We start from the raw sequence: 19,911 nt of genomic DNA, 5'->3' as shown, positions 1-19,911 counted from the left end.
TGGATGGACTTATGACCTCACATGTCTTGCTGCAAGCCTTTTCTTTCATTAAACAAGCAAAAAAAATACTAATTTCTTATTTTGCAAGAATTACACCATAAATTTGCATTGTTAATTTAAATTTCATGACATAACTGTTCATGTTTGTCACAAAAATTCAAAGAATATCTATGCTTGACTGTCTCTTGTTTATGAGCTGTCTCCATAGTTTTCAATAGAAATTAGTCTTAAAACATTACAAATAATAAGAAGATATCTAAAGCAGCAAAATGATCCTAAAGTATTATTTTCCTCCAAATGGCAGCATTTCAGATGACCACAAAACCTCAGAATAAAGTTATGAAAGATGTATTTAAAGTTTGAGAAGGAAAAATTGTGTCTAATTTATTTAAAACAGGAAATTGTGCGTCAAAGAGTGCAACAATTTCAGATGAATGCTTTGTATATAAATACATTAAAGTTTATATAGATAAATGGGGACAAAAAGAAGTTGCTTTATTGTTTTAGGGTTTAAACTAGAACCAAACCGCTTATGAAAAACAGGGATGTGATGTCAGATGCTTTGTCTTTTCAAAGTTTTTCAAACATTTGGGAAGGAAATAGTCCAAATGTGGTTCAGGGAATCAGGAAAACACTTAGGAACAGCATCCAGATGTGGAACCGGCACATATGTGGGCATCCTTCATGCTGTGGTTGTTCTGATCCATTTTTTTCTGGTTTGATGGAGTCAAGCCTGGGGGGGCTTTATCACTGTGGTTAATCTGGCTGCTAAAACAGCTCTAATTGCTCACTTAATATATTTTATTTTGAAAAAAGAAAAATTAATGTGTGAATCTTTATTGGCAATAAATGTTTGTTCATCTAGAGACTCTCAAACGTGTTAAAGTATGTTTTACTTTGCAGTTTAATTTCTATGTTCAGCGACTGATTGAGCTCTAATTCAGCGTTATGTCAGGCTTGTTAAAGCCAATTAAAAACCCATCTTCTATCAGTGGAAAGACGGAAGAGTTCTGACCTTTACTGTGAGTGTCACAATAACCTTTTCATGATCTCTGCTGCACAATCACACTGTGTTCTTCTCCCCGCTCCATTTTATGTCACCAACACATTTATGCTGGCGCTCTCTTGCTAAGGTTCTTTCCATGCCCCTTTTGTGAACTTATGAGGCGATCTTCTGCCATAGCTGGTGGGTTGACCACAATGTTCAGGACTCTTCTGTCTGATCAGATGAACAGATAAACTTCAGTTTAGTTTTAAGTGTTTAAGAGAAACTTTGAAGTCCAAAAGTATTCATCTTATCCAGCTGTTTAAGTGCCTCTCCAATCATCTATTGATCTAGTTTCAAAACGTTCCCAGTGATCTTTTAATTATGTTTATGCCATTTTTAGCCTAAATCATTGAAACCTGTCATTTTCTAGGCCATAGTTTCTGCAGAACGGCAATGGAAATGTGCCTCTGAGTTGTAGGAGGTACTGCAGCCCAGTGTGGAAAATTTACGCAACATATACAATCTTTTTCCATCTGCTCCTAATTCACAATGATTTGAAAAACGACATACTCATAAATGCAGTATTCGGCTTAATTTTCTTTTTATACGTCCTCCTTTTTCTGAAAAATGCCACAGGAAAATGTAAGAGAAGCCAAAAACACAACTTTCGTCAGAGTGGGTCTTTCAGGGAATGATGGAAGTTTGGCATCTATCTCTGGACAAATAACACGAATTCCTTCTCTGCAATAAAAACATAAAGAAAAAATAATTGACACGGGAAAGAGTATCCTGTCATTTATTCCGAAATTATTCCCAGAAAGTGTCCAAAATGTCCAAAATGTCATTCAGTCATAATATTTACTTGAATTTTTCCCTGATTCTTTGGAGTTAAGCCTCTTTAGTTCCTGCCTGGGTGTGAAACTACACAATCTCTTTTTTTGCATATACAATTTGTTGTTAATTTGTGCTCAGGTGAATGGTGACGTGTCTCATATTTATTACCTTCAATTTATTGGAAATGTTTTAATGTTTTTTTGTGTCCTAATGTTGAATTAATAAGTTTGATCAAGCATTTTGTGCAGAAGTGTAATTTTTTTTTGCATGCTGTCACACATAAGCATAATCAGTAAACGATCATTTTCCCATGATGCTCTGAATAAGATGTGACCCCCGCACACACCCTGCCCTCGTTTAGCTAGCTGACCCTGCCATGTGACATCTCTGTTTCTCTTGGGAGCTGCTTTTCCACCACCTTTCTGCCCCCAGCAGTCCTGCACCACCGGGGGCTGCCTGTCAATTGTTGTCAGCCGACCGTTCAGCATGAAATGATAATGCTCCTGGGCTCTCATGCTTTTTTGCATGACTGCCACAGATGTTGTAACTCTTCAAGGACATGTTTAGAGAGTGACAGGTTCACTGAGGATGATGTCAGGGTAGCACAGTGTATGTGTTTAATGAACACTTCACCTGAGACCATTTTTAGACCATCTTTATAGAAAGATGCTTTTTAATGTTTTTTTTTTCTTTGTGCATCTATTCAAAACTCTGAAGAAGGTATAAATAGAACTTCAGGAAAACAATTTTAAATGAGAAACAAGAAATTGAGATTTTAGATTTACTTGTTGACGTGTGTTGTTAAAGTAAAACACAATCATTGTTCAAATCAAACATATTAAAGCATTTTCCCTCAAAAGTTGTGATCTTGTACTAAATAGTCCTCTTGCTCAAGCTGCACTTAACTATAGACACTATCAATTTATATTATAACATTTGCAAATGAACTGAAATTCTTTCTTTTTTTTTTCTGAGATTAAATAAAGATTTTACCACTCAAGTGTTTTATTCTGCTTTCCCATCCCTGCATCTGAGTGTGTTGTTTATGTTTAAAACTTGTAAATTAGTATCAGAAAACAGATTAAAACAATATATTTTGTCCTGACCTGCCATCCTCCAATAGTTAGGTGTTCCAAAAGGTATTGGCTGTTCTGAATATAAGAAATTTGTGGAGAAAAAAAATGTGATTTAATGTAGAGGGACACACTCTTCTTACATGTATTATGGCACATGGTGTCACCTCAAACAGTTTTGCTTTCATGACATCAGTTCAGCAGAGTTATGGCAGCCAAAGGTTAAATATTAGAAGAGCCAAGAGGTGGTAGTGCCGTCTCCAGACTGAAGCGATGAGACACTTCCCAGGGAGTCACTAAACGATGAATCCCTGTTCTCTGCAGCTGTCTAGGAAATCACCAATGGACATTTTTAGCTCCCTTTAACACCAGGGGAGTGACAGATGACAATATATGTGCAGCAAATACCACCATTTGTGAAGAAGGTTATTCTTTTCTGGTTTCATGAGTGAAATAACCCAGTTTCTCAATTTAGTCTGATTTTTTTTCAATCTGATGTGCAACTTTCTATAATAAAAGTCACATATCGGCCTACTAAGCAGCAGCGTGACAATGGAAACTAGACTTCATGTTCTAATTTTAAACAACAGAGGCAACACAAGGGACAGTTATCAGTGGAACCACTGAGACATTATTTGCACAATGACTCCACCTGGTGTTGTGTTTTATATTGAGGTCTGCTAAAGCCTCAAAGGTTATTGTTGCAATTCTTTTTACAGACCTAATGATAGAAATTATGTTTTTGGTGCTTTTAAGATATTCTTGTGGAATTTTCTCATAAAGAAAATTAAGCTTAAAATTGTTTGTGAGTATTTCTTAATTTAAATCATTGTGAATCAGGCGCAGACAAGAAATGCAGTTGGAAAAGGCTTGTAGAAGTGACATTGGTGCCACAATCAGCAGGTCACAAACTCCCTGCTACGCTCCATTCTGATGCATCCAATTCTAGACAACAACATTCATGTATATCTTTGTTTTCCTCATCCAAGATGGCAAATGGCTCAAAACTGCACATCTGGATGGCTCCAACATTCCTCTCCATCATGTTCGGTTGGGGATGTGAGGGGATTTTGTAAGCTTGTGAGAGAGTTTGTAAACAGATGGATGACAGGAAGTAAGTGAAGACTTACTCTCCTCCAACTGTCTGCACCACAACTCAAAGGCAAATATATAATCAACTTCTGCCACTCTGCAGAACTGATGTTCAAGAAAATTACAGGTTTTTAAAAAATGTTGGCTAAAAATAGCATAATCACAATTAAAATATCACTGGGAACACTTTTATAATAGATCAAAAGATTAATGGAGTGGTACTTTAACCTAAGGGCGCCAAATATGAAACATAAAGTGTTTAAAGTTGGTTTAAAATGATGATTACTCTAAATTTGGTACAAGCTGGAGAACAAAATAAAAACTTTAAGGACAACTGTGGTTGCATTTAGGGGGTTTAACCAAATAATATTAAAGCCTGTAAGTGTGGTTCATCGTTTTTAAGTAACCAATCTTAAACGATTAAAAATTTCTATCAACGAAAAAATCCCTTTTGAATTATTAGTATAAGGTTTCTCCGGTGCCTTTAAAAGCACATGTTGTCAAATATCCGACGACGGTGAATGCATCATGGAAATTGCTCACAAGTCAGCTGACTATGAGACGTCATCACGTGGCCTTCAGGGACATAAAAAAATCCAGCAGAGAACCTGTCAGTAAACATCGGGTACTTTTAAAAAGAAGTTCGCCTCGCTGGTCTTTTTTTCTTCGTTGGTTTTGTCGTCCAGCATGGCTTGGACAAAATATCAGCTGTTCCTCGCGGGACTAATGCTGACAACTGGATCAATCAATACGCTATCAGCGAAGTGAGTGAAAAAAAATGTTTCAAATGTAAACTGTATTTAGTATTGATCACTAAATGGAACACTTCTGTTCAAGTATGACATGTCAAATGGGATGTATTTTTAATTTACGGTAATTTAATGTCAACGTGATTCATTTTCTTTTACATTAACAGAGTTTATTGTGAATTATCTTTGCGGAGCAGGTAGCTACATCGTAGCTACAGTTTATGCTAGCCCACGACCTGGGGTTGTAAAATGTCAAGGAACTTGTCTTTTTTTTATGAAAAAAAAAACAAATGTTCTGCCGAGTTATCTTATTTTGGTAAGGAGAAGTCACTTCCTGTTTTGAACCCCCTTTTTTTTCTTTTTTCAATTAAAAAAAGTGTAATTTACTGAAATTTCAATTTATCAGACGAAAAATGCTGCAAAATGGTAAAAAGAATGGATAAACATTGGATCAAATATTTAAAAATATATATAATTTAAGTTTAGGGCTGATTTTTCTTCTTCAAATAAGCCTCTTAGTTAATAATCAATAATTATTACAAATTCGTGTTAAATAAATAGGTTTAAAACTTTCTTCAAAACATGTAGATTATGATTAACTACATGGTTAAAATTCTTTTATTTTTATTGCATTAATTCATTGGAGTATTTAAGGCATGCGATAAACCACAAAAAAATGATTTGTAGGATAAGTTGTTTTTTCTAGCATCTTTGGTTGATTGTGGAAAAATTCATTGTTTTTTGTTTTTGCTTTTCAAGCTTCAAATCCAAGAAGATACATAAAATTGCAGAGAATTTGGAGATAAGAAGTGTTTGTTTTCTTTGTCAAGTGACAAAGGAAAATCAGATAAAGCACAAGACAACTAACTAAAGTCACCTGACAAACACTCTAAAATCTTTTATACATTTGCTTGCAAAGGAAATGATTGATTTACCAATCGTTTACAGAACTTTGTTTGCAAAGCTTCTGCATTGACTGTTCATTAGGAAAGCGCCTGAAACTAGCAAAACGAGATTGTCAGCTTTTTAACTTCTGCTATAATCTGTGATCTCAGCTGCCTCGTGCCTCAATCAGTCGACTTCTTAGGTTCTGCTTGATGAACTAAGCTCTTCTGTGTGTTACACTTCAGATAAAATGTGCCGTGTCATGAAACCCTGACTGCTTCACTGCGGTCACCTGATACCTGCGCTGTTACTCCACCGGCTCCCTTACACCTAGTAGAGTATATTTTTATGCAGTTTGTCTGCTTTTCTTTCATGCAATTCTACCTTGCATGCGAACTTCTAGTTTCACTAGAAGCGTTAAATACAGATAATTTCATTTCCTGTGCAAAGTGATGAGCTCAGTAATTCGAAGCCTTTTAAGGACAGGATCTTCACATGTCAGTCATGCATCCTCTGACTGTCAGACCATAAAGTTTAATGCACACACAAGCACTATTTAACCCTCAAACCTTTCAGCCTGACTGTACTCTGGATGGTTTTCCAAGACTCAAGCAGTTTAAACTCCTTTCTGAAAAAGTTGTGTTTGTTTAAACTCGGTAAAATCCCACTGAAGGATTTTTTTTTATTTTCCACTTTCATCCGTTTTTGAAGCTCCGCAGAGCAGAGTTTGTCGTAAACTTTGATGACTAAACGGGGGAAAAATGTGTTTTTGTCCGACAGATGGGCTGACTTGTTTTCAGCAAAGGGTTGCCACGATGACCCAGAGCACGACTTCTCCCACCCGTTTGTACAGGTATGCTATTGAACTCTTGGTGACAAATCTTAAAACACAGAAAATTGTCAAATAAAATCATGTTTTTTTTAATAAACTGCATCTGTTTTGTGTCTCATTTGGTCCCTAGATACTCCCTGAAGAGTTTTTTTCTTTCTCATTCTGGACGTTACATTTAATTTGAAAGAGGCGGCATATGTTAAAAATGTTTATACATTTAAAAAGCAGTTTACTGATTTACTGATGGAGTGGCCCACATATTCCCATCATCCTCCCCGTCTCCCTTTGTTCAGGCAGTGGGGATGTTCCTCGGAGAGTTCAGCTGTCTCGTCGTCTTCTACATCTTGCTGTTCCACGACAAAAGCAGGCCAGAACCCAGGATGAACCCCGGCCAGAGCTTCAACCCTCTGCTCTTCTTCCCTCCTGCCATGTGTGACATGATGGCCACCTCCATCATGTATGTTGGTAAGTACTTTCAAAACTCTGAGATTTCCTTTCCTGATGAAGCAGTTCCCGGAGTGTGAACCCCCATTTTTTCCAGCTCTGAACATGACGAGCGCCTCCAGCTTCCAGATGCTTCGTGGGTCGGTTATCATCTTCACCGGCCTGCTCTCTGTGGCTTTCCTGGGGCGCCGCCTGCTCCCCAGTCAGTGGTTTGGCATCTGCGTCACCATCCTGGGCCTGGTCGTTGTCGGGCTTGCTGACTTTATCAGCGGACACAGAGACGACACCCACAAACTCAGCGACGTCATAACGGGTAAGATCTTCCTCCTTCTACAACTGTCAATCTGGCGCTGCTGCGTCCTTCACTGTTCTTTCTGGCGTGCAGGCGACCTCCTGATCATCATGGCTCAGATCATTGTTTCAGTGCAGATGGTTCTTGAGGAAAAGTTTGTTTACAAGCACGACGTCCATCCTCTTCGAGCCGTTGGAACTGAAGGTACGTCACTCTAGAGCAACTTGGGGCTCCGGAGTCTCGTGCCTTGATTTCTCTATTGTGGCTATTTAGCTTTAAAGAAAACAATTTAAAAAAAGGGTTTGTAGTTTTGGCTCTTTTGTTTCAGTTAATTACGTTTTGTCATTTGTGTTTAGATTTTTAACCTGAGCAAAATGATGGTAAAAGATTTGTGTTTAATGTGAAAAGGTTTATTATTGAAATAAGGTTAAAGCAAAACTGTATCTAGTTGATGTTCAAAAACAAAGCTCTTAAATAATATTATTCCATTTACATGTATAGATAAAGAAAGATATTCTACACCAATGTTGTTAATATTTGAAAAAACATAATATAATATAATATAATATAATATAATATAATATAATATAAAGACAGGAGTCATGATGATTAAAAATAGGACTGGTTTCTTTAGCATTTTTTAAATCACCTAAAATTTGCAGCAGGAGGATCTTATTTGAAGGTGGATTTTATTTTGAAGGAACTCGTTAGTGTGGTCACAAAGAAGTTAAAATAGATAAAACACTGCTGTAATTCAATCCTTTGAATATTTAAAAGCTACATGTTGTGAATGAATAACTTACACAAACAAAATTAAAGTGTATTTTTCCAGCTTTGTCTGGGTTTTGGTCTTTTTAGAAAGTAGACCAAATGGGTCTTAAAGGTTACAGAGTGCTGGTTTAGAGCAACCGAACGTCTCGTGCTGCATTCCGGGATCACTGAACGTTAAGAAAACCTAAAGCCAGGGCTAAAGAGGAAAATGAAAGTCCACATTAATACGGTGGTTAAATTCCACCTTATGAGATGATCCTGTTCTGTTGCAGCTGCTTGTTGCTAGGTGAGGATTTTTCTTTTTTTGACAGTCCCAAGTAAACGACTCAATAAAAGATGTCAACAAGCACTTTGATCAAAGATTGTTTTCCCAGTAGAAGCTGAAAAAGTTCCCCTAAGTCAGTCCAGTTTGTGATTTCAAGTATGTTTTTGCATAAGACAGAGCTAAGTTAAAAATGGAAACACAAAACATTTCCTTCTATCTTTGCTTTCTTCTTCCAGGCCTTTTTGGATTTGTTGTCCTGTCGCTGCTGCTCATTCCGATGTACTTCATTCACGTCGGCAGCTTCAGCAACACCCCCCGGCAGGTTCTGGAGGACGCCTTAGACGCCTTCTGCCAAATCGGACACAAACCTCTGATCTTGTTGGCTCTGCTGGGGAACACGGTCAGCATCGCCTTCTTTAACTTCGCCGGAATCAGTGTTACTAAGGAGATCAGCGCCACCACCCGCATGGTGCTGGACAGCCTGCGCACGCTGGTCATCTGGGTGGTGAGCCTGGCGCTGGGCTGGGAGCAGTTCCACGGCCTGCAGGTTCTGGGCTTCTTGGTTTTGCTGCTGGGGACGGCGCTCTACAATGGCCTCCACCGCCCCCTCCTGGCCAGAATACCATGGTGCATGGCCAGAATGCACACTGAGGAAGAGGAGGGCAGCAGCGGCGAAAGAGACAGACTGCTGGATAATGGCCGGGCGCAGACGGCTGAAGACACATAGACGGACTGATGCCGTCACACAGACACTTTACATCAATGCTGTCAGCTCCTTTTTATACAGGGAAAAAAAAACTTTTATGAAATGCGGGAGAAAACATTTTAGTTTTTTTTTATAATTTAATGAGGGAAAAAAGGAAAAGGCACATTTGTGTACCGTACCACACATATGCAGCTCATAAATGTTATGGGTTCTTATGTTTAGATAAAAACTTACAAAGTGATCTTTTGATTTAAAACCCTGAAAGATTGGCCTCTAATAGGGTCTGATTTAAAAGCATCTAATACAATTAATATTCCTAGCAATCTTTATCATTAATTTTTTCTAGTCTTTTCACATTAAAAGCCTACTCTGCGATAAGAAAACGTTCAGTACGAGCTTTGTTGTAGGTTTTTTTGTAGCAGTTTGGAGCTGAAGTGACTCATAATCACGTGGCTTCAGATTACAGTGCAAATTCAGCCATTTTTTTCTTTTTTTCCTGAAAATGCTAAAATCTCTTGGCGGTTCTGTTCTTTTATGTGCGGTTAAAAAAAGGCAGATTTTGTATTCATCATCACTTTCTTCCTTCGTGCCAATATGAACTTCCTACTAATGGATTTCTGTCAGGGTATTTGAAAGTGCTGACAGACTTTGTTTTTTTTTGTTGTTTTTTTTAGCACAATTTCCAAAAAATTTAGAAATTATCCTTTAAAAGAACTGCTTTGTCTGTTTTGTTAGTATTTTTTTTTTCATTTTATTTTTTTATAATTGAGGAGTTTTTTTAAGTGAAAAAACATGTTCAGGACACTAATAGAGGAGCTAGAGTTGGTTCTACAATATTTACACAATATTTACTGCCAAGTTGATGAAGAAAAAAATTATGTTGTCTTGATTTTCTCCCAATTTCTGAACTGAAGGACCAAAATCAAACATGAGTAATAGTTAAGGATGAGCCTTGTATCACTGTTTTGTATTTTCATTTGAAAAGGTTAATTTTTTGTGAGGAATTTACATTTTTGTGCCATGTTTTTTTCTTTTCTTTTTCAGGAATGTGCTGTTGCAACTGCACTACAAATGCTTCAGAGGGACACTGTCATAGACAGTTTTTAAGTGTTGATTTGTATCAACAGGTCAGAGCTAATACACAAGTTAGTTGTGGTTATTGTCTGTTTTGGTTTTCCTAAATAATTTGTTGCAACCCGCGGAAAGAAAAAGGGAGCTCCTGTCATGTTTCCTGTCTGCTGTTGATTTTACAAAAGAGCCATTTAAAGACGGTCAAAATAAAAACTGGGATGTGCAGGTGTATCAGTGAAATTGAAATTAAATCTATGACTTTAAAATGTGTCCAAAAATTTTACCTTTTTGATCCGAATGAATCGTTTAGTTCAAAAGGGGCCCAAGTCCACAATTTTTCAAAATAAAGATATATGTTCTATTGTCTTCAAGGGAAAAGCTGTCTGATTATGTGCAAAAAAGTCCCAAGTCTGTTGTAATGTGTTGACTATGCTTGACATTTAAAATGCATTAAGTGCAAAATTCCTGGGCTTGGGCCTCTCTTGCATGGGTTTAGCTTTATTCCATAGATGGCAGCACTAGTTATCCAATATGGCAGCACCCCTGTTTAATTCAAGAAGGGCCCAAGTCCAGAGACTTTAGTTTGCTAGTCCTCTGAAAAGATAAAAGTGAGGTGCTTCATATTATAGCATTTGTAAGCTATGAACTGGTGCTAAATCTGGGTAAAATGTTAATCATTTGGTGTAGCCTCCCTTTAAGCTATGCAATTCAAATCATTTCCTGGAAAAATAAACCTCTTGGACTTGGGCCCCTTTTGAACTAACTGATTTAAATGAAAAAAAAGTTTTGGCAGAATCACCCAGATCGGATGAAACACCTCAACTCCCTTCCTGAGTTCTACTAACACGCCTAGAAAAACTGCTTTTGGGGGGATTTATACAGCATTCTCCAAAACAAAGGATCACACATACATTTTATTTAGCCTAAAACATTGCCATGTTAGGAAATGTTTGTCATCTGATGGCTTCTGAGTGACATGATCAGGGTTTTTTTGTGTTCTTTGGATTTTTAAAAACCTGTTTATTAAAATCTGTTGAATTATTGTTTTGCTACAACATGGGAAACAATAAAGTGATGGAAATCTGTGAATGTATTCACTTTTTTTGTTTCTGTTTTCCAATTAAAAACCAACTTTTTCTTCAGCTTATAAAAGTTTTTTCATGTTTCATGAACACACAGCAGACCTCCCCATCTTCTGCACTTAAAGTACAGCTGATGCACAGAGCTGGAATTCAATTTTTATTTTATTTGTTTGTGTCTTTAGTGGTTCAATTCCAGATCATGTGTGTCAACCTAAATTTAACTCAGCAGAATGAAAAAAATTCACCTTTAGTGTTTCTACATCCAGAATTTTCTTTTGTTCCAGCCTAGTTTCAGTTTATTTAAGACTTTCTCTAATTACCAGATTGTGTGTTTTTGTTCTTGAGTTCTTCATAAACCACAAATCATGAAATTGAACACAACATTTAGAAACTTTAGACTTCAGAAAATGGATTTTTCTGCAAATTGCTAAGCTGACATGTTGATTACTTTTACACAAAAAGCTGGGCTCCTCATTGAGTCTCTGTGGTTGACGTTTTTCACACATAACATTTGATCCACTAAAATCTAGTTTCAGCAAATCAGCAGAAAAATGTTCTGTTTTGGATTTTGACAGAAAAAAACATAACTCACACCAGTGACTATAATTTTGGAGGGCAGAATCGTCTTTTTCTGTGACCAGATTGTATATTAAAAATAAAATGTAGAATATTGCTTGATTTGATTTACCGGTATTTATTTTTCCACATGCCAGTAACATCTCAACAAGGAAACGCATTTGAAAATAAAGAAAATCATCTTGACAACATTTTGGCCGTCAACATTTTTATAAATGTTAAATTTTTATAAAAAATATTACTAAAAAATTGTGGGCATGTTAGGTCTGCTGTTGATTTTACAAAAGAGGCATTTAAAAACTGTCAAAATGAGAACTGGGATGTCCAGGTGTATCAGTGAAATTGAAATTAAATCCATGATTTGACCTTTTTGATCCCCTTTTTCTTTTTTTTCTTTTTTACTTTTCCTCTCGGTTTTATAACACATTCTCATAACTTATCTTTTTTTGTTTTTAATGTCTCAGTACAAAAATAATAAAAGGCTTTTTTGTTAGGAGGGCAAATATTTGTAGTAATATTTAAAACACCTTTTAACCCTTGTGCTATCTTAGATGACCCCACCCTTACATTGACGTGTTCTCCCTACCATGACAAAGGTGGATAAAAGTGGAAAGATTTCATGTAATCCACGGACACCAGTGAAGATCACAAATCATTGAAGAAAAAAGGTTCAGAGCACTGTCTAGTGGGTCTAGATGACCCAACTCCCAATGTTAAAGTGCCTAGGTTAGCACAAGGGTTAAAACATTGGAACTTTGATGGCAGATCTGGACCTAAGCTGTGAAAAAGTAAGTTTGTCGTTTAAATTTGGTGACTTTTAATGCTTAGATCAGTTTCAAGTATGATTTTTGGCATTTTTTAGCATGCATTTCCAAAGAATATGGCAAAGATGTGCTTAGATAACGTTGAAACCACTTTGGCAGAAAGACACAATGCAACTAAATAAAGACCAATTTGAGTTACCAGAAATTGACCGCTAGATGGCAGCATTTTTCAAAAGACTTGCGTGAGTGGTTCTCACATTTTATGTAAAGGAGTGCGGTGGTGATATGTGTTGAAATACGTTCTTAATTGTGCATAATTCATATTTTTTGTATTAAAATTAAGTTCAAATTATTTAATATTTTTGTCTTCAGAGTGACTCGTGAAAGTAACAGCTAAAAATACTTTGATTAATAAAAACTCACATAAAGAATGTATGTGGACTATAAATAAAAAGAAGATAAGCAAACACAGAAGAATCTCCAAGGAACAGCGTGGAAGTGCTTTTCCAGTAGCTACGGACCATTAATCAGAGGGATCTGCTCCTTCCACAAAGACTAATGTCTCTTTTGTCATTTTTCTTTAAGTGTTTTTTTATCTTTGTGGTCTTTGAGTTTCTTGCTTATTATTATTTCAACAACCGCTGGGGAATTTTGTGATTTAAAAAGCTATACAATAATTATATTAAAAAAAGACAAATCAATTAGTGACCCCTTTTTTGATAAAAGTTTTGTAAATGACTGTACTTCGTCTTGATAGTGTTAAAAAGAAAATATAATCAGAGCGTTCATTAAAAATAAATATTTCCCAGCTCTGACTGCAACATCTTGGTGTTATGGTGCGATTCTGCGCTTCTGGCCTCTGCTGTGGAGTGTCTAATGGTTTGTTATTTTGACCTTTGGTGTTTCCATTGGTTTGCGCTGTTTTACAGTAAGTGGTGCGTCATTTATCTATGAGGACATGTTTTACTCTAGCGCTGCAGAGAGCCCCAGCTTTTATCTGTACTGTAAACAAATGGTTTTGCTCAAAGGCCCAAAGTCACCATCACAAGTGAGGACATTCATTAAAGTAGCCTCTTCGGTTGTTTAAATGAGAGGGCAGCGCGCAGGGAGTTAATGACCACTTAATGTTCAAAAAAGGAAGCGCAGGACTTAATAATATTCGGACTGAGAGAGCGCGTTTTGTTTTTTGTTTTTTTTTATAAATGTTCTACTCAATTAAACACACATAATTAGGATTTCATATTAAAACTTTTTTAAGACGAAAGCCTTAAATTTTTTAATGTATTTTTTTATCTCACAAAAAACTTTACTGGTTAAACTTCAATGTTTTAATCTGCCTCAACTATTTATTTCATGTTAAGTGAAAATGAAGTAGTTTTATTTTGAAAAGCTGTAAGAAACATCATCGTTCGCTTCTGTTTTAAAACAATTAGTTTAAACTTAAAAGGGTTCATTTTAAGCATTAGAAATATATGTTTAAAAACAGTAAAATTGAGACAGATGATTTTCCTGTTGTTTGTGCCTTTTTGCTTTCTTTTTTAAGCATAAAACACCTTTAGTTTCTTTGATTTTTTTTCTTAAAACCTTTTTAAAAGCAGTATTTAGTCACTGGGGGGAGCTGCAAGAACATTTAAGGCTCTCCATCCCCTTGCAGATTTTTGAGAATATTTTGTGGTCATTTAATGCATTTTTCAAATAACAAAATGTGTAAAAAAAATTGTTCCAGAAGCCTTGTTTTAACTTTGCAAAATCCGCGCACTGTGTAGTCTCTGGAAAGCTCCCGCAGTTTGTTCATCGCAGAAGCGGGACAGCCTGAATTGACTTTAGTCATTATACCCCCCTCCTCCCATTCTGTGTAGAAATGATGGCAGCGTGCCACACAGAAGGCTGTACACAATGGCCAAGGTCCCATTAAACCTGCGAAAGTTCCTTCCCAAGGCAAACATTGCCAGAAATAGTAAGCCAGGGATGGAGGGTCCCATTTACGCGCGGGGAGCAATAATTTTCGGAGTACTATTGGGACTCTCTGCAAAGGCCTGAGGTGCTCAATGACTTCTCTGATAAGACTTCCTGACAAACACGCAGCGGCCAATCAGGCCACAACAATAGAGAGGCTTTAAACATCAGCCGATGAACTGTGCGCAACAGCACGGCGTTTGTTTTCGTTCACAGCGAATGACTCATAAACGCATCAACACTGTTTTCTTTTTGATGGTTCGGGCTCTGATTAGCTGCGCTGCAGAGTGCGTGGACCAAAACTGCGCAAAGAGAAACGCACGAGGATTACTTTTTTTTCTTTCAGCTCTAGCCAGCAAAAATTCTTTTTGTTCACCAAGTTCTATATTTAAAAAGAATTAAAGAAAATTATTTAAAAAACGATCAAAATGTAAATATTTCCAATAATAAATTTTTAATAAATTACTGGTAAAGTGTTTTTGTGAAGGGAGTGGTTAATTGGCTTTAAGCTTTTTGTTTTTGTTTTGTTTTTTTTACAAAATAACTGAACAAAAAAGTATAGAACTGATTGAAACAAGTTATTTTCGAAATAAAACGCAAAGGTCACAACAGAACAATAAGAGCGTTACACAAATAAAATACATGTAAACTGTGTTCAATTTAAAATATTCCGTAAATGTGCTAAAAGTTGCCTCAAGCACGTAAACTGAAGAAAACGAGTTTTTAGCTGTGATGCGACTTAAAACTATTTCTGCGGGATGTCCGAAAGTGAGAACGTCCAATTGTTCCATCCAAACTCATGTCTGAACCTTTTAAAGACTTTAACGCAGAGACAGGAGCTGCTGGCACGGGCGGTAATCCCATCCCGCCATCATTCATGCTGCTCTGCGGAGGTCAGCATGGGAAAAGGGACATTAAGGTGAATAATAGCATCCAGCAGGACTCTGACAGAAAGGTTTTAGTTTCTGCGGGTGATTTGTGAATCAAACGTGTCCGTTTTACAATATTACATCTTTTAGAGCCTCACATTTAAAATTGCTATAATAAGAGACCTTGTTGCGTACACTCTTGTCTTTAAGGACACTCGTTAAAATCAGACGTTCTTGACGTTGTGAGCGTCTTGGGTGCGCGCTCTTGAATCTTTCCATGATCCAGCTATTTAAAGCCTGAATCAAATCCTCTCCTCCACATAGAGGCGCGCACACCGCGCGTAAAAGCTGATCTGAGGCCCGTTACCCACTGCGCTTCCCACTAAAAAGCTCATCAGCACCTGAAATAACTCTCGGCGCGCTGTGCACGGCCACATCCTCTTCCCTGGATTGTTTTGACTGCGTGATGGAGGGCGAACGTTAAACGCCGTTTCTAATTTTAACCCGGAAAAGTGTCACTCGAAAACATCATGATAGCACGCAGTCAGGGTCATTGGCGCCCCCCCGCATGAATCATGAACTAAATGACTGTGGGGCTTCAGAAGCTATTGTTTCAACACATACAGGAGAACCATGCGATCGGTCGGAGCTTGAGGAAGGAGGAGGGGGGGGGGGCGGAGGGGACAGAAAGGCAGCTCATTATTGGCACTTAAGAAACATCTGGAAAAAAAAACAATTCTGTTCTGATCATGGCTCGGTCTTTGTTTTATGAGAATCTTGAGGAGCAGTGCGGATGAACCATCGCCTCTGAAGTTAATTGTGTTTTCGTTTAGGCGTGGTGGGGGGTTGGAGAGGGGGGGATTAGATTTCCTCTGTTTATTATGAGCGTGGAGACGGATTTGCGTCACCGTGCAACTTGCAGGTTGAGATAAAGTTGCACAAATATTGAACAAGGGAAGTTCTAACAGTCATTATAAATGACCCCCTCCTCTTGGCTCCGGAAGAAATAAGGATTTCTGCTGCATCCTAAAATACTAAAACTGGTTCTATTTCGGGTGTAAATCTAGCAGGCGCATCCGCTCATTTAACACGAATCACAGCCATTAAAAAAGGATGAAATGGAGCTAAATGAGGTTCTTAAAATATTACTGAAGTCTCAATTTTTTATGGTTTTTATGTCTCTCATCTTCAGTTTACAAAAAAAAGTCAGCCTAGTGAGAGTACTGGACTGTGTAATATGGGGCGAGGAGAAGGGTCTCCTCAAGCAATCAATCCATCATCTCCGGATCAAAATTGCCCCGGAGCGTCCGTGGTCATGAGTGTGTGAGAGGCAGGCGGTGTTTCACATCATCATCATTTGCAAGGGCGTGATGTGAGCAGAAACGCGCGGCGCCTATTGGCCCAGAGAGCAACCAATCAGTGTCAGCGGAGTAACTTCAGAGCGGAGCTGCAGGGTACGAGTTTCAGAGTTGGGAGAGCGATTTAGGCTTTTACGCAAAGAGGTCGAGTGTTGTTCCACGAAAAATACGCAACCTGTGATTTTGTTTTGTTCATGCCTCTGCCTTCGTCCCCCCTCCCGTGAAAAATATAGGCTCCGGAATGTACACCGCCGGTCTCAACCCGTTTTACGCATCAAATTTTAGCCTCTGGTCCGCGTACTGCGCCGGAGGTTTCGCTGTGGATACAATGAAGAAGCCGTCCTTTTGCATTGCAGACATTTTACAGGCAGGAGATGCGGAGAACATCCCAGGATCATCCGCCCTCATGGTGCATATGGCACATCCCCACCACCACCACCACCGCGCTCAACAGGCGCACTCCAGCAGCTCCCCTCTGCGTCCGTCTCCCGTTGCACCGGACTCATCAGTCTTTGGTGCGCGCATGGGTCCGGCGTCTCCGTACCACAGACACGGACTACAAGTGACCAGAACTGCATTCAGCTCCCAGCAAGGACCACCGACTTCAAGCAAAGACCTCAAATTTGGAATTGATCGAATATTATCCGCGGATTTTGATCCAAAAAGCAAAGAAAAGTCATCGTTAAGAGGTGAGAGGAGGAACTTTTTTGAAAGTTTGTTGAAAGTATTTTTTTACTCAATCATCTAGAAAGAAAAAATGTCAACAACCACCTATTTTAGACCTTAGAAACTGTCCACATTCTAACAGTCTTGTAAGAAAACAGTTTAGGAACTGAAAGCAGCAAACCAAACTAACACTTTTTCACAGTCAGCTTACTTACATGAACAGGTTTAGGGAGTACATCCAGCGCAAATAGCTTCATAATGAGAAGTCCTGTGGGGAAACCCTCTCATCTCTTGCCCCCTAATAAGAGGTCAGAGGTCAGCTACAGCTGAAAGTCTGGAATTCACCCTGCTATCAATTTAAAAACTACTCAAACCTTTAGACTACTTTACTCCCACTTTGCTTGTAATTTTTTAACCATTTTACTGACTAAAGCCCATCATCTCTCACTGTGCAACAGATCTCACATCTATTGTTAGCTCGAACCGTCAGTCAGGTATCCAAATCCCCGTTCAAGCTCCGGCCAGCCAGTACTTCTCCTCCATAGACCCCGGGATGAGCGACGCATCCTCCATGATGAGTTCACTAGGCAGCAGCAGCAGCAGCAGACACTCAGGCCAGCATCAGTTTCAGGACACCTTTCCAGGTAGACATCACCTGTAGGAGTTTAGCTGGCTGGAACATCTGCTCTCACATCTGCTTTCAGGTCAAGACCCTCTGATTTTTACTATAATCTGTGATCCCCCTTTTTGTCTTTTTATAGGGCCGTACGCCGTCCTCACCAAAGACACGATGCCTCAGACGTACAAGAGGAAGAGGTCGTGGTCCAGGGCTGTGTTCTCAAACCTGCAGAGAAAAGGGCTCGAGAAGAGATTCGAAATCCAGAAATACGTCACCAAACCTGACAGAAAGCAGTTGGCAGCCATGCTGGGCCTTACAGATGCTCAGGTAAGGGGGATTGTTCTGTAAGGGAATGGTCACGTTTGATAACATTGATGAAGCTAAAAAAATAATAATAATAATAAAAGGTGGGTGTGTTGCTATGACAACAGCTCAAACTGGACAAAGATAAGAAGTAGAGACCTACATGATTCCAAAACAGTAAAAGTTGTCACTTTGATTTTCACCTGCAGTGTCTTCAGTTCAATTCTAAAGGAATCATAAAAAATAAGCAAATTGGATGTATAGGAGACACCCCCCCCCCCCATAATTTTATATTATTTTCCTCACTCAAATGGTGACATTTGTATCTATAGGAAGCTGTGATGCAGGCCTCAGCCTCCAGCGTACGGATCAGCTGATCATTTAGCATTTACTCCATCTCTTCTTTTGTGATTTAAAAAAATAATATTGGAAGGTTGTATGTTTTTTGTCATTTTTACATGTTTTAACGTGGGGATATGAATCTTTCACAACAAACATATGACATTCATCTGGTTATTTCTGGATGTTGCGCAAAATATTTTCAGAACAGAAAAAAAAAAAGAAACGTAACAAAGAGGATTTTAAGAAATGTAATACTTGTGGGTTAAAAATGTGAGGTTAACCGTGTTTGTACTTCCAGGTGAAGGTGTGGTTCCAAAACAGACGCATGAAGTGGAGACACTCCAAAGAGGCCCAGGCTCAGAAGGACAAGGAGAAGGAGACAAAGCCGGACAAAAGTCTGTCAGAGGCGGGCAGTCGAGAGCCCAAAGAGCCGCTGGAGTCTGAATGTGAGAGCGAGGGCAGGAGTGAGTGCGAATCGGAGGAGGCCGAGGAGGAAGAGGAGGAGGAGGAGAGCGTTGATGCACATTTGGACATTTCTGATCACAACAAAACCAGCGTGATCATGAGCGGGAGCGCGCAGACCGGCTGCGCGGACGCGACGCAGACGGTCACGGACACAGCGGCCGCGCAGGTGCTCATATGAAGAACTGGGTTAGGTCTCGAACGATGGGAGGGATAGATTTTTTATTTTTACCTTTTTTTTTCACGAACCGAGGACAAAAATCTAAAGAGTGGAACTTCATCCAAATCAGGTCAGTTTGACAACGAAGGAGCCAAAAGACGCCTTGATCTGTTCACATTATTTTAGCTTCAGACGCAAGGATCAGACCGGTGAAGGTGTGAAATAAAATAAATAAATAAATAAAAGTATCTTTTATTTCTATTGTTTTGCAAAGCTCTAATGACGAAGCCAAAGGTTATTTAAACATTCAAAATGACGGATTTCCGGCCTTCAGAGGAGCTTCAGACTGAACATCCTCATCCTTTCAGGTTAAGAACCACTCACGCTGTAAATGAAAGTGTACCTCTTTTCTTTTGATCTGCTAAAGGTTAACTTGTTATTTTGTGAATAATTATTTGCACTGAAAATATTGTAAATAAATTGCTGGTATTTTCAACTCCATCATTATCATTTGGTTTTTTGTTTGTTTTTTGTTTTTTAAACAGATCGTAAGTTTTTTTTTTTTTTTTAAAGAATACAAAAATAATTTTAAAACTTAATTCATTGCTTTTCTTGATATAAAACGTCTGATTAGTGAAATCATTAAATGTCTGAAAAAAACGAGAAGTGGTTTTAAAGTGTATACCTTCCTAAATGTAAGCACTGGCTCTTCCAATCTGTAGCCTAACGAAGAGTTTATCGTTTGTATACAT

The 19,911-nt window shown here is 38.3% G+C and overlaps 2 protein-coding genes across 3 annotated transcripts; both read left to right on the top strand.

Moving 5' to 3' along the window:
• The first annotated feature begins 4,558 nt into the window (after positions 1 to 4,558).
• slc35f6 (solute carrier family 35 member F6) lies at positions 4,559 to 10,272 on the top strand. Its single transcript, XM_004083437.4, has 6 exons — positions 4,559 to 4,751; positions 6,402 to 6,474; positions 6,747 to 6,918; positions 6,995 to 7,210; positions 7,283 to 7,393; positions 8,462 to 10,272. Exons 1-6 carry the CDS (start codon positions 4,675 to 4,677, stop codon positions 8,950 to 8,952), a joined length of 1,140 nt encoding a protein of 379 aa, XP_004083485.1. The 5' UTR covers positions 4,559 to 4,674; the 3' UTR covers positions 8,953 to 10,272.
• Positions 10,273 to 16,605: 6,333 nt separating this feature from the next.
• On the top strand, positions 16,606 to 19,664 carry hlx (H2.0 like homeobox). 2 transcript variants are annotated; one of them, XM_004083557.4, is made up of 4 exons: positions 16,608 to 17,296; positions 17,732 to 17,917; positions 18,035 to 18,219; positions 18,836 to 19,664. In XM_004083557.4, exons 1-4 carry the CDS (start codon positions 16,849 to 16,851, stop codon positions 19,178 to 19,180), a joined length of 1,164 nt encoding a protein of 387 aa, XP_004083605.1. In that variant the 5' UTR covers positions 16,608 to 16,848; the 3' UTR covers positions 19,181 to 19,664. The 2 variants fall into 2 exon arrangements, with proteins under 2 accessions (XP_011489859.1, XP_004083605.1); XM_011491557.3 differs by lacking the exon at positions 17,732 to 17,917 and having other exon boundaries at positions 16,606 to 17,296.
• The last annotated feature ends 247 nt before the right edge of the window (positions 19,665 to 19,911 follow it).

The sequence above is a fragment of the Oryzias latipes genome, chromosome 24, assembly GCF_002234675.1.
Source record: "Oryzias latipes chromosome 24, ASM223467v1".
NCBI classification, from domain to species: domain Eukaryota; kingdom Metazoa; phylum Chordata; class Actinopteri; order Beloniformes; family Adrianichthyidae; genus Oryzias; species Oryzias latipes.
The sequence above is the reverse complement of the archived record's forward strand: the minus strand, read 5'-3'. Positions and strand labels throughout refer to the sequence as shown.

Bases quoted from the DNA above. Each gene is read 5' to 3' on its own strand.
- slc35f6 (XM_004083437.4), top strand. From the start codon at position 4,675: ATGGCTTGGACAAAATATCAGCTGTTCCTCGCGGGACTAATGCTGACA. The intron at 4,752-6,401 runs GTGAGTGAAAAA...TTTGTCCGACAG, and splicing joins ATCAATACGCTATCAGCGAA to ATGGGCTGACTTGTTTTCAG. The intron at 7,394-8,461 runs GTACGTCACTCT...TTCTTCTTCCAG, and splicing joins TCGAGCCGTTGGAACTGAAG to GCCTTTTTGGATTTGTTGTC.
- hlx (XM_004083557.4), top strand. From the start codon at position 16,849: ATGTACACCGCCGGTCTCAACCCGTTTTACGCATCAAATTTTAGCCTC. The intron at 17,297-17,731 runs GTGAGAGGAGGA...ACTGTGCAACAG, and splicing joins AGAAAAGTCATCGTTAAGAG to ATCTCACATCTATTGTTAGC. The intron at 17,918-18,034 runs GTAGACATCACC...GTCTTTTTATAG, and splicing joins GTTTCAGGACACCTTTCCAG to GGCCGTACGCCGTCCTCACC.